The sequence below is a fragment of the Vanacampus margaritifer genome, chromosome 2 (assembly GCF_051991255.1).
Source record: "Vanacampus margaritifer isolate UIUO_Vmar chromosome 2, RoL_Vmar_1.0, whole genome shotgun sequence".
Lineage (NCBI taxonomy): Eukaryota > Metazoa > Chordata > Actinopteri > Syngnathiformes > Syngnathidae > Vanacampus > Vanacampus margaritifer.
Window position 1 is genome coordinate 50,667,788 of NC_135433.1, and position 14,206 is coordinate 50,681,993.

At 38.2% G+C, this 14,206-nt stretch overlaps 1 protein-coding gene across 1 annotated transcript in view; it reads right to left on the reverse strand.

Moving 5' to 3' along the window:
• usp43b (ubiquitin specific peptidase 43b) overlaps positions 1–14,206 on the reverse strand; it is a 79,604-nt gene that overhangs the window by 19,465 nt on the left and 45,933 nt on the right. The window contains exons 5-7 of the mRNA XM_077559044.1: positions 12,306–12,441; positions 10,252–10,396; positions 5,896–6,058 (exon numbers count right to left, since the gene is read on the reverse strand). Of these exons, the coding sequence (XP_077415170.1) occupies positions 5,896–6,058; positions 10,252–10,396; positions 12,306–12,441 (444 nt within the window). The remainder of the gene's footprint in view (positions 1–5,895; positions 6,059–10,251; positions 10,397–12,305; positions 12,442–14,206) is intronic.

Below are 14,206 nucleotides of genomic sequence, written 5' to 3' on the forward strand. Positions count from 1 at the left end.
TATATTCTGTGGTTGAGTCACACAGGCACATTCACAATTGTGGAGGCTTTGTCTTGGATTATACAGTGATTTTTAACTGCATCTTTTGAAGAGTCTGTTCAGTTCCAAAGTAAATGACCTCTTGGGAAGCATTTAGATCCATCCATGATTCATGAAACAATATTACAGCCACTTCACCTCCACTAACATAATCATTTGTACCACAATAAAACAGAAGTGAAACGCCATGTTGACATTCAAGAGAAGCTGTGAATGCCTTTAAGGATTTCACATCGTAATTATCACCACTTGCTTTGCTGTTTTTATGGTTTTTATTGTGAAATAGTAGTTAGTAAGACACCAATAATGAACAAAATCCATCGTGATTCTCATTTAGTACGATTCAGAATCAATTTTAAATGTCCCAAAATCGATTTTATGTAAATTATTTTACACTGTCTTGCCCTTTGTGTGTGCCTTTATTGAGAGCGCTGTTCATGTTGTACATGATTTGGTCACTTAGGGGCAGTGTGGTTCCGCGCATTCTGATACACTTAAGTTGTAGCCACATTAGAGAGTAGAAGGAAAAAGTCATAATCAAGTAATGCCAATAAAAGTTTTTTTTTTGCAGCGTAGGAAGAGCATATGTCGGTGAGTAATGTTAACATGCTTCTCTGTATGCATTCCTGAAGCGTTTTGTATGAATAGTCGTTCTTTTAAGTGATAAAAGTGCAGCGAGTAGCGTGCTAATTAGCATTAGCGAGTCAATGGCACTTTCCATTGTGCGTTAGTCTCGAGCTAGCTAGGTTCGTGAAACAAGCTAAACAAGTCACTTCTTTAATCGTCCACTCTGTATGGTCAGTGAGAACGAAACATTGGACTCTTTTGGAGGGACTGCTCGTTGTCTGCTAAACTGTAGTAATTGTGCTTAGGGATGGCAGAATATACTGTAAAGCGATACAAATTAGCTATCTACATAGTGTAGCAGTTGTGGTCCACACACTGTTTGTGTGTGTGTGTGGGGGGGGGGGGGGGGCAGTTTCCTTACAATTCAAAACTTAATAAATATAATAAATGCAAAAAAAAAAAGAAGACATTTTAATGTCATTCTGTCTTGCAAACCAGACTAGAATAGATCACGACGATTCTTTGCACATCTACAAATTGAAGCAGAAATTATTGTCAATCAAATCATTTTGAACCAAAAATCAATTTTGAATCGAAAATCAATTCTGAATCGAATCGCAGATCCAAAAATCTAAATTTAATCGAATCGTGAGACAGTCAAAGATTCCCACCTCTAATGCATACTAAACGTCCTCTCCCACCGCAACCAAATGATTGTTAATGGTGCGACCCATTCTAATCTAAATGCAAAATAAAACATCCCATTGTCAATTACTTGACAAAGAATAAATGGGGATGTTTTTTTATTGTCTCTGTGGCATTTTGAGATCTTTGAATTTAAGAACAATGAAGGCCTTCATTTTGGAGCAAGTCATTCAAATTTTTTTACTTGCTTGTGAACAAACAAGTCTCTGCAGTACATATAATGGTGGCTGAGAATTAATTAGGCAGATAATATGATATTATTGTGTATTTATCTATTTATGTTTAAAAAAAAAAGAGGGGTACAAGACAAAACCTTGCACACCTGCAGAATTTGGAGACACGGATTCAGGAGCTTCTCAAAAATGTAAAATGGCGTCTTCTATTCATCCCATCTACATTTTCTTTTACAACAAAAATCTGGCATTTCAGCAGGGGTGTTAAAACTTTTTATTAGGGGTGTCAAGCGATTAAAATTCTTAATCGTAATTAATTGCAACAGTTAACAACAGTTAATAAATCGCAAATTTTACATCTGTTCTAAATGTACAATAAAAGTTTCCATACACTTGTTAACATAAAAGTGAAAAAAAGTTAAACTAATAGAAACAAGGCTGCATGTTTTAGTCATTCATACAGCAATTTTAAAATGAGTTAACATTAAAAAGATGTACTACTATAAAAAACGAGTGTGATATTAATTTGTGTTAAAGGTCATTTTTGATTTGTGAGACAGCTGAGTGCATTTTTCATTTCATATTAAGGGCTATCTAATCTGCGCATTTTTAAAATGGTAAAATACAACTTGACCCCAGTCTCCACAAATATATATGTTATATATATGTAAATTTTGACATGGACGTGTCTGCTGCGTTGCGACTGGAATTCCTCCAGTACAGGCTTTCTAAGTAAAGGGCAGTCATTAATCGTGCGTTAAAAGAATTAGTGGCGTTAAAGGAACTTTAAATGATCTCAAAATTAACACACTCATTTTGACACATCTTATTTTTATATCCACTGTATATCAAGAATCATCAGTTCATCATCACCCTCCATGAACCAAGAATCAGTAATCTATCTAAATAACAGATGGCTAAACGCACAAATGCTAATAATACACAAATACAAATACATTCTCAAGTTGAGTGATCTTGCGCTTTGATTACAGAGAACCAGTTGGAGACACGTGACTCCAATGTCATCCTCTTGGCAAGGCAAAGTCTCCCACGGTCATCTGATGAGTCCGAGATCGGTGGGTGGGTGCTTTGATCAATGGCAGTAAGTCATTTTGAAGGAGAAACTGACACAAATGAGTCCGACTCTCACGGGTGAGATTGGACTTTCTCACGGCTATGTTGGCCAGCTCACCTTTATTATTGATCTGCCTCAAATGGCCGAGCGAGACAAGCGTCTGACAGATCTGCAATCCAACCAGATGTTGGATTCCTCGGCCGTTTGATCTCAAACTCCTCTCACAGTGAGATGGATGCGAGGCATTTATTTTCCAGAGAGGTGAAATGACCTTGACGTGCTTCTGGCACAGAGGAGAGCTAAATATAAAATGACCGAGCATCTCGCTGCCACAGAGGAGGGAGAGCAACTCTCTGATCATAATACTCACTCAAGTAGATTAATGATGAGATTTTAAAGTGCTTGAAATCAGAACTCTCATTCGCTCATTCAATTACTGACATAATAGCATAATCGATTGTATAACCTACCAAATTAGATCAAATCAAAGCAGTGGGTTGAGTAAACAAATTACCTTTTAATAGTAATAAGAGGTGGGAATACGCCGCCTCTAAAGGTGCACAAATGAAAACACTTTGGACCGCCATCTTCTATGACGTGCCAAATATTGAGCAAGATTTTAACTTAAGTTTCTTGTCTGGCTTTTTGTGGCATTTTTGCTACGCTACGATATGATGTATTAAGTTATATGTTGTGATTAGTTATTTGCTGTTTTGTCCTACTGATGATGTCCTGATGTGCATATGAGTCATCAAACTTGAATACAGGGGCAACTGACTAATAAAACCATTTAGTAGCTAGTTCTGTTAAGTCAAACTGTATAGAGTTTAGGGCTGTCCCAATTATTATTTTTCTAACGATTAATCTATCGACTATCTTTACCATCAGTCGATTAGTCTAATGACACATTTTTTAACTAATCCAGCGATTATTTTTGGTTTGATGATTATTATTTCACAAACACACTTCTGAACACTCATTTAAATTATTTGTTTATTGAAGTAAAAACAACTTTTGAAATTGAATGAACACTAGTGGTGTAACGGATCACAAAAGTCATTGTTTGGATCAGATCACAGATTTGAGTCACGGGTTGGATAGTTTTTCGGATCAGCAATAAATAAATAAATACATAAAAAAAAAAAAAAAAAAACATATATATATATATATATATATATATATATATATATATATATATATATATATATATTAGGGGTGGGAATCTCTGAATGTCTGAATTGGGTCTGCGATTCGATTGAGAATCGATTTTCGATTATGAATGATTTTTGATTCAAAATGATTTGATTGACAATGATTTTTGCTTGAATTTATAGATGTGCAAGGAATCGTAATGATCTACTACAGTCTGACTCGCAGCTTTTATTGGAATCACTTGAGCACAATTACTACAGTTTAGCAGACAACGAGCAGTCCCTCCAAAAGAGTCCAATGTTTCACCCTGTTTCGTTCTCACTGACCATACAGAGTGGACGATTAAAGAAGTGACTTGTTTAGCTTGTTTCACGAACGTAGACTAACGCTTGAGACTAACGCACAATGGAAAGTGCCATTGACTCGCTAACGCTAATTAGCACGCTACTCGCGGCACTTTTATCACTTAAAAGAACGACTATTTATACAAAACGCTTCAGGAATGCATACAGAGAAGCATGTTAACATTACTCACCGACATATGCTCTTCCTACGCTGCAAAAAAACCCCAAAAACTTTTATTGGCACAACTTGATTATGACTTTTTCCTTCTACTCTCTAATGTGACTACAACTTAACAGTGTATCAGATCGCGTGGAACCACACTGCCCCTAAGCGGCCAAATCGAGTACAACATGAACAGCGCTCCCAATAAAGGCACACACAAGGGCAAGACAGTATAAAATAATTAAAATAAAATAGATTTTGGGACATTTAAAATCAATTCTGAATCGTACTAAATGAGAATCACGATTCTTATGAGAATCAGTTTTTTGGTACCCCCTAAAAAAAAAAAAAAAATATATATATATATATATATATATATATATATATAGTACTTTTTTGTAAAAAAAAAAAAAAAGAAAGAGTCTAATATGAGTAAAATAAAAGGGCTTAAATGTGTGTTCCTAAAATCTAAACGGCTATATTTAACATTTGAATTGAGTTGAATGTTTTTTGTTTGGCTTTATTTTTAATGGGCAAAAGGGTTTTGTAAAATAAATGAAGACAATAATGAAAATACCTTAAAGTGCAAATTAAGGAACATTCCCCTCCTTTAAACATGGAGAGTGTCTTGCAAAGTAGTCATCCCTCCATCTATCCATTTTCTTAACCGCTTGTCCTCACAAGGGTCGCGGGGGTCGCTGGAGCCTATCCCAGCTGGCTTCGGGCAGTAGGCGGGGTACACCCTGAATTGGTTGCCAGCCAATCGCAGGGCACACAGTGACGAACAACCATACTCACAATCACACCTATTGACAATTTGGAGTGTTCAATTAACCTGCCATGCATGTCTTTGGAATGTGGGAGGAAACCGGAGCACCCGGAGAAAACCCACGCAAGCACGGGGAGAACATGCAAACTCCACCCAGGAAAGCCGAAGCCCGGACTCGATCTCACGTCCTCTGCACTGGGAGGCAGACGTGGTAACCAGTCAGCCACCGTGCCGCCTCAATATTAAGAAAGCAAGCAAAGTACCAGCCATCAAACTCATTTACGGCTGTCAACCAGGTTGAACCAGGGACTCGTTACTAATGCTAACAGCTAGCTGCTAGCCACTAAGGTCGGAGAGTTGTGCCGTACCATACAATGACGCCGTAATTAACCAGCGGTTTCTTAGAGTCCTAAATTAGTGCATAAATAAACATTTGGGGTGGCATTAAGATAATGGTAAAAAAAAAAGTAATTTCAATAAAAACTTTGGTAATGTAAGCCGAAACGTCGAAAAGAGAAGTCAAGCTAGGAGTCATGTTGCCATGCAGGCCGACTTCAAAGTAAAAGCTCACTAAGGCTAATTGCACTGGCATCAATTTATCATTTGGAGCGCTTTATTTTCAAGTTAGCATTAGCGTAGGTGGCGTGTACGTTCGAATGGTTTGTTTTTTCCACCAACCAATTCACAGATCGTGCGCGATCTGAACTGTGGGGCCGCATTTACGTCATCGACACTCGTGACTTGATGTCGACGGTTTGCTGCGCTTGCCGGCGTATTCACGTCATCGCCGACTATGTGGACGAGTCGGGACAGCCCTAGTGGATTTTATTTTTGGCGAACTATAAATTCCACATAAGCAGGTAAGATGCTATGGAAGAAAGAAGTACCAATGGAACTTTTGTAATTACCTAACAGTTTGTTGTCCTGCTCCTGCTGCGTTGCATACCAAAAGCAAAATCTTTACCGGGACGCCCTGGTTGAGAAATTCTGAAGACAACGCCCCAGATGCAGGTAATCTTTTACCCTCAGGACCCGTGGCATATGTAGACGATGGTAGGCTGTGATGGCATCCTAAAGAGACACACGGGGAGAAACATTTGAAGAAACACACCTGCGCGCCACAGAAAATCGTTGCCATTTCTTCTTGTCAAGGTGACTGATGTTGAAATTGAACACGTTGCAGTGGGAATGGGGAGGGAGGGTGACTGTGATATGGATGAGACAGCAGCTTTCTATTTAGGGGAGTGATTCATGGAACAGACGGACTGATGAACTCTCAGCAGGAGCGCTTATCTGACGCAGCTTGAGACCAACACGAGGGGTGTGACTGACGGAGCAAAAAGGCAGCGTTTATAACATCCCAGTGAAATGTGACGCCGACCCAGCTGCATTTTTGTCACACGGCCGACAACCTCGGCGTTCAGCGCCTCCGAGGTTGACGGTGATAAATCACACAACAAATCCCACTCAGTCCACAAGTAATTGATTGGCTAAAGTTACAGAGTCCTCCCCAAAGCTCAATGTTTTATTAAAGCCGTTGTTCTCCTGACATGCGATTCATCTCCGCCAGCGGCTGTGACGAGTGCCATCTTTGCAAAGTAGCAAACAACTGTGTTAGCACATCCTTCCTCTCATAGAATAATTGGGGTGTGGCGGGCGCATTAATCAGAGCGCTGCAAGAAGGGCAAGACCCATTCCAAACTAATCAAAGTCTACAAATACACCATCAAAGCTTGAACATGAATATGCTGATTGCCGTGTCTTGACCCCGGGAATTCAAATTATGATGAGAACGCACAGCTTTTCATTTAGTAATGTTGCTCTAATCAAGCGAGTGATAAAACTCACTTGAAATCATGGATGACAATTTTCTCAAGAATGACCTCTGACAACTCTGGGAATGATAAAAGCCCAGTCAAACATGTTCATGAAAGACTAAAATGCTGAGGTCACCTCCTGGTGTGTCCCGCTGAGAGTTACACAAGGTGAGCGAGCGAGCGACCACTCAATCCTCATTAAATCAAATATTTTATGGCTTGCTGTCAAACGCTGTATGCTTTCGGCACATTCCTTGTCTCCTTTCACTTCTATCCTCTTGCTTTAAACCATTACACAATTCTATTTGGGAGGTATCGAAACATATGTTTTGATACGTGTACAAACGCCGCCTGTTAAATCATGGCTATAGTCTCATCCTGGAAAAATGTGAGGGAAGTTTGTGAGGTTGCCACGCTGCAAACACCCACCAGGAAGAAGCACGGTTAAATTATAATTTGACATGCGCACATATTCTACAGGGATGAAAGTATTGCTAAAATGCGTTAAATGATGAGGAACTGATTTTGTAAAAAAAAAAAGAAGAAAAAAAAAGATTTGGTCCAGCAGTTACTGTCTGTTAGTTTATGCAGGTTTTTGTGCTTATTAGAACATTTGTGAGTTCAGCGATATTGGACCTGAGAGAGGACCTGGCTCAAAATATCTGTTTTAGGGAATCCCAAATGTGTCCTATGGAGCCAAACTCATCCAAGCATGCCTTAACGGACCTTGTGCTACGCTGGAACAGAATAAGGACCCCTCCAAACTGTTCGCATAAGGATGGAAGCATAATATGCTCTGAAATATATTGGCAAGATTTTGATGTATTTGAGACCTAAGAGGGAACAAATGGGTCAAACCCGATTGGTTAATTGATGAATGCTACACAAGTGAATTTAGGATGATTTTATAGACTACATTAATATTTGTCAGTGAAGAAATTTAACAACTATGCAATAGGCTGCGGACAAGCCCATAAGAATATTTGGAAGTTATAGTGCAAAACAATAAAAACAAATTCTACTAATCTAAGACACTTTCAGTATATTTAAGGACTGTTGCAGGTTTATAGTTAGGCCAAATCGAAGAGTTTGAAAAAACAATTTTAAAGCGAAAAGCAAGTCCAAAATGTTCTTTGCAATATGTTCTATGCGCCCCCACTAGTCCAAACAAAGTTATTCTGTTTAATATTGCGGGATAAGAATTAAGCAGACCCCCCCCCCCCCTTTTTTTTTTTGCCATCTCAGGGGGCGGCCATTTTGACTTGTCTTTATTTTATATAAAAAACAACAACAACTTATTCTTAAATGTCGCGGGTAAAAATGCAATTCCAACACAGTGGCAAAACCGAGTATCATTTTTATGTTAAGGAGGGTTGTAGGTATCTGTGTGTGACGAATAAAGTAACTTGCAATCAACTCAACTTTATTTATAAATAATAATAAGCAAACAAAATACACATCAGTAAATTAATTACGTACTGTAGTGAAACTTCGTTTTTGTATGGATTCCCAATTTAATAGACAAATCTGTTGTAACGCGAGCATGACGTATGTTGCTGCCGCCGTCGTGGCTGCTTATCGCGTCCCGTGTGTTGAGACCTGGGAGATGACGAGGTACGTATTTCGCTGTTGCTTGTCGCCTCCCGTGTGCAGAGCCCATAAGGTGTAGATAAAGCACTCCATTTACCATTTGGATCAAAATGGACTGATATGTGTTGGACTATGACATGTTTTGTTTTGTTGCAAAAGTGCAAAAGAGACACATCAATTCAAAACTCGTTCGCCAACGTGAACACGAATAGCGTATCAGGATTTTGGATAAGAGTCCAAAAAGCTTTACAGCTAGTTTTGATTTCATTTTGACTTTTAAAATAATTTTGAATTTTTTTAAAAATAATTCACTTAGTCTTAATTTAGTTTTTTGAATGAGTATTCATGCTTCATTTTATTTTTATTGACGTTTTAGTATTATATATATATATATATATATATATATATATATATATATATATATATATATATATATATATATATATATACACACACACATATACATACAGTATATGTGGAGTATTTGTGCAAGATAAATAAAAGGTCACTAAGTAATGTGTAATAAAGTAAACTCCAATTCCCAAACCACTGTTCAACCTTCCATCTTCTGTACGACCCTCGAGTAATGGTGAAATTACTGTTATATAGGGGTGTGAATTGCCTAGTACCTGGCGATTCGATTCGATACCGATTAATGCCGATACGAATCTATAAATTGATTATTGCGATTTTTTTTTTTTACTTAAATTTAGAAAATACAAATCAGTAAACTTACAGTGTACATGTACATTGTAAGATTTGTATGAAAATGTATTTATCTGAAAATTTAGGTTGCAGTCTGTTTCATGTTTGAACAGCACTGAAATAAAATATTAAGGCTTAATGTTCCATTAATATAACATTCTTCCATGCTTAACCCCGTGGGCAGTATTTTATTTTGAAATTGCTTGGTCAGAACCAACAAAAAGCCAAAAAATGGTCACAATAACGCCTAGGGGTTAATGTGTGAATCCTAACCCTAAGTAAGATGTTTTGTTGAATATTTCTATAAAAAAAATTATGTTTAAAAATCGATTTGAATCGATTCGAGAATTGCGCGCTGTAATATCGCGATATATTGCCGAACCGATTTTTTTCTAACACCCCTACTGTAATACATTTAAAATTAACCCCCGAAAGTTCATGCATGATATCAATTGAAAAAGATGAAAACAAAGGACATTTTTGTTATGATTGTAGTTAGTGTAGTTTTATTTAGTTTCATAAACATTAGTTTTCATTAACTACAATAACCTTGGCTGTAACAGTATTTTTCATACGCTTTATGCAGCATTTATACATTCACACTTCCTAAACCAACAACATACACACTCAAAAAAAAAGGGAAAGACATCAACAATAGCTAAACTAAATTGTCAATCTGACTAGGAAAACAAACAAGCACATTGTGGAAAAATTCAAACCACAAAAGTCAAACTCTTCTCTTAGAAACGGAGTGGCGACTGGCGAGCAATACTTAAACTTTCCTGTGAGTGAGTACAAATAAGAGCCATGATTGGGAAATGACACAGACGAGTACGTGTGTACACAATGCACACCGCAAGCTGAGAAACAGTTGGAACATCGTGAAGACATAAATCTGATGGCATAAGAGAGCTTAGCGGTGTGTGTGTGTGTGTGTGCATGATTCACAGTGTTCTATGTGATGTTATACCCTTTTTAATGTGCTCCTCAGGGCCCCCTTGCAGTAAGGTGCACTCCCTGCGGGTTTCATTAAGAATACTAAACTGGCTGTTTTAAACGTTAAAGCAAGTAATAATACCAGCAAACAACAATAACATCACTTAAAATACATGTAGCATGAACCTTGAGCTGGATTTTCAAACATAAAGCTACCTGAAGTCCGTGCAGAGCCTCCTCTGATGTAGAGGGGTGGAGCCTGGAAGGCATAGATGACATCATTTTCTGCTATACTGGTTAGATCGTCTTCATCAAAGAAGGAGCGTTGGAACCCGGTGGAGTAAACTTCGGTCAGGATCACCTATAGAGGGACAGATATACCAAGAATAAGAAGGTTTTTGCTGTATTGTCTGTTATTGAATTACTAATAAATGATTCAGCTTATTATGAAAACCATTCATTTAAAAAATAATATCCTCCAATTATTACCATTATACTGTATAATGGTAATATTGCAGTACTTTGGGTCTAAAAGTAGTAAATTCTTTATATATTGCTGCTATTGTTTTATCTGTTCTAAGACAGATGTGGCGCCAGAAATATTAATTAATGTTTTACAGTCGTCACCAGGTCATTTATCTTTACTTGCATGAATGTCCGTGTCAGAATGCAGAATAAACGTGTTTTCTCGCCACCATCCTTAATGTCTTTCGGTAAAAAATGGGTGCAATGAGCATTAGGGCTACGCCTGTCACGATAACTTATTTTTTCCACTTGGTTGCACAAGGCAGGAATGGCTGTGCGGGAAAGTTTTATTTGGGCAGTTCGCACTGCCTATCAATAGTCTTCAGCATTTCTTTAAATGCTGGTTTCTCAACAGTGTGGAATAGCTGCATCGCTTTCACTGTAAGATGTTTTCAATTATTTGCCATTTTAGTTATCTAGCCCGTCCTTTACATTGACTTTCTTTATCAATCCAATAATGTCAATGAGCTCATCATTAAAATGAATAATATAGCTGAATTTGCACATTTCCTGTTCAAATAAATGGCAAAGAAGGGAACAGAAGTATTGCACTTTGAGTGCCTCCAGTGGCTACACACACATGACGACACCTCACACAATAGACATGATTTGTTTCCTTTATTTCGCCAATTAACTCATTTGCTCCCAAAAATCTATAAATATGGTCTATTTTAAAAGACGCATTTATACGTTTTTTATGTGTTTTTTTTAATGCTAGACTGCAGTGGTGTCCAAACTCGGTCCTCGGGGGCCGGTAGTCCCGCAGGTTTTGGAGGTTTCCCTGCTCCAACGCACCTGTTTCAATCAACAGGATTGTTATCAGGCTTAGTAGAGCTTGCTGATGAGCTTCAGCTGTGTTGGAGGAGAGAAATATCCAAAACCTGCGGGACTACCGGCCCCCGAGGACCGAGTTTGGACACCACTGTGCTAGAGCATACGGAAGGCTTTGATGCAGCCTCTCAACTGCAATGAATGGTTGAAGAAATGGTAGCTATTACACAAACGGCCAGCAGGTGGCAGTAGAGCAAAAGAGATCAACCAGGGGCCATGTTGAAAAAAAAAGTTTATTACTCACATTTCTAAATAGATTTGTGAATAATGATGAAACTTAGCTACATCCTAATGCTAATTGTTGCAAAACGGAAACAGATAGAAACATACTTTTTTTCCTGATGAAAGAAGAGACTCTAATCTTTCTTTTGGTAGGGTCCATGTTTTTATAGCAATCGAACACAAAATCAGTCAAAATCCAGCAAAACATATTAACAATAACAATATTTTGTCTTTCTGTTGACCAGAAAAGCCACTCTGAGTAAAGTACGGTGTCGCTGCTGACAGGAGGCAGTGTTGAGCTCCATTGGCGCAATGCGTAGCAAAAATCCATAAACATAAATAACCACCAGATTTAAGCCTCGGCTGGCTGAGGATGTGCAGAACTAGCCGTCATCTTGAACCGGAGTCCACAGTGATCTTTAACTTGATCTTAAATAAAATGTCTATCATCAGTTTGTAATATTTCTTCTACTGTATTGTCATTTTGTTTTGCTGCCCCTTAAAAACAAAGTACACAGTTATTACAGTCAACTCAGGTGTGGGTGCTCTAAACATCCTAATTTTGTCAAAATCGAAAGGGCAAAATGATCATTTGGACCATGTTAGTAGGTCAAGTAGTGTGACGGGGAATCAAAATTTCAATATGTTCAAAACAAAATCGAAGAGGATGAACCTAAGTCACGTTTGTTTACCTGATCTGGCGAAATGTTTCCTTCATCAGCCGCCATCCTTCTCAAGCAGGCGACAGAGCCAAACAGTGGCACGGCCAGACAGACTCGCAGGTACCTTTGTCCTTTAGTGCTGAACACCAGAGTCACACACATGGGCCTGCAAGAGACCAACACACACTTAGGATGAGCGTAGCCTCTATTTGGTGTTCTGTGCCGGGTTTGAGCAGACTGCGCCACGGCCAGGAGGGGACAAAAGAAGACTTTCATGAATAAATCAATACATTTTAACATTAATAATGGATCATTAGGAGTTAAGTTTTATGACTGCCAAATAATGGAATCTATTGCATTTTTAAAAGCAGGGAGCCCTTGGCTCTGACCTCTCCAGAGGCTGCCAGCCCTTTCATGCAGCTTTTCAAGCTGATAATGTTGAGCAGCAGTTGCTCCTCACCTCTCTTTGTTAAGTGCACCGGGTTACAAAAATTGATCATTGACAAGCAATGCGGCATGCCTATTATCTTTGTGTTTCTGTGAGTGTATAAGTTTCCAGAGATAGGATTTTTTTTTCATGAAAACCATTTTTATTTATCTAATATCCTCTACATGACTGACATAGTTTTAAAAACACATTTCAATGCGTGTCCTCCATGGTGAACACATACTGGCGCAGCTGCAGTTAGGCTTGTAATGGCTGAGATGCTCCTTGACATGATTTATGTCATGTATCTTTTTCCCGATACACCACATGGCCTTCAAATGCCCCCAAAGATAAAATCAAGTGTGGCAAGATCTGGGAGGCCACTCAGCCGGAAGCCGACCCAATCAAAGCATCTGAAATGACTGATTTAATCACTGATGCACCTGAATACAATAATGAGATGGAATTCCATATTGCTGAAAGTAAACTGTCGTCTTCGTGTGCTGTTGAAGGCAGAGCACACTCCACTCCCATTAGTTTCTGCATGCAGCCTATAATCATCAGCTCAGTATTGGTGGGAACCTCACGATATGATACGATATGCGATACAAGGCTCACGATAACGATTATCTCACGATATGACGATACCGCGATTATCAATATATTGGCCAGGTAATAAATCCACGATAATCTATGATAAAACTACTCAAGACATTAATTGATGTTTTTTCAATGAGAAAGCAGTTTCCTTTTTGTACTATCACTGAAACCAAATATTAAAACTGGTGTCTTCTTCACAGTGAGTACTTTAGTGTATTTTTTTTTAAACAAAAACAAATGTCTTCTTAACAGAGACCACTTTCTGTCAACAAATTTGTCTTTCTTAAACACTATTGTCACGCAACATGTCAGCCAGTTACATAGTGAATTGTTTCATTATATAAACGGTGACGATTTTTTTTGTGGAACATTGCAAAAGTAAATAAATAAAATTACTTAAATATTAAATCCAATTACAGTAAATCAATATTAATATTTCTGAGAAATTGTGTGCTTCAAAAAGTCAAACCATAAAATATGTTTTAAAATGTTACGTATGCAAAACTGAGTCCGTTGCTGGACAGATAATAAATGTCTTACACAAGTAAAAATAAGCTCATGAGTCTTCTTCGCCTGAAGACTTCCATACATTTCCCCCGCCACTCTTATGAGGCGCTCCCCCTAGCGGCCTGCCAAGTAATTGCTTGATAAGTAATGAACAATGGAGCCGTTATAGTGGCTGCATATTAACTACAAATGTCGCGATACTTGCGTAGGCGTATTGATAATCTATCAGGAGACAAAGTATAACGATTTAGCGCGATATCGATATATCGTCACACTCCTAGTTTAGAAGGGTGGTAGTTTAAAAAAAAAGGCGTAAATCCCCCCCACGCCCTCAAAAGTCAATCTCTATGTGAAATTCACCTATCGCGATCGATCATGGAATGTTGCACAGTGTTTG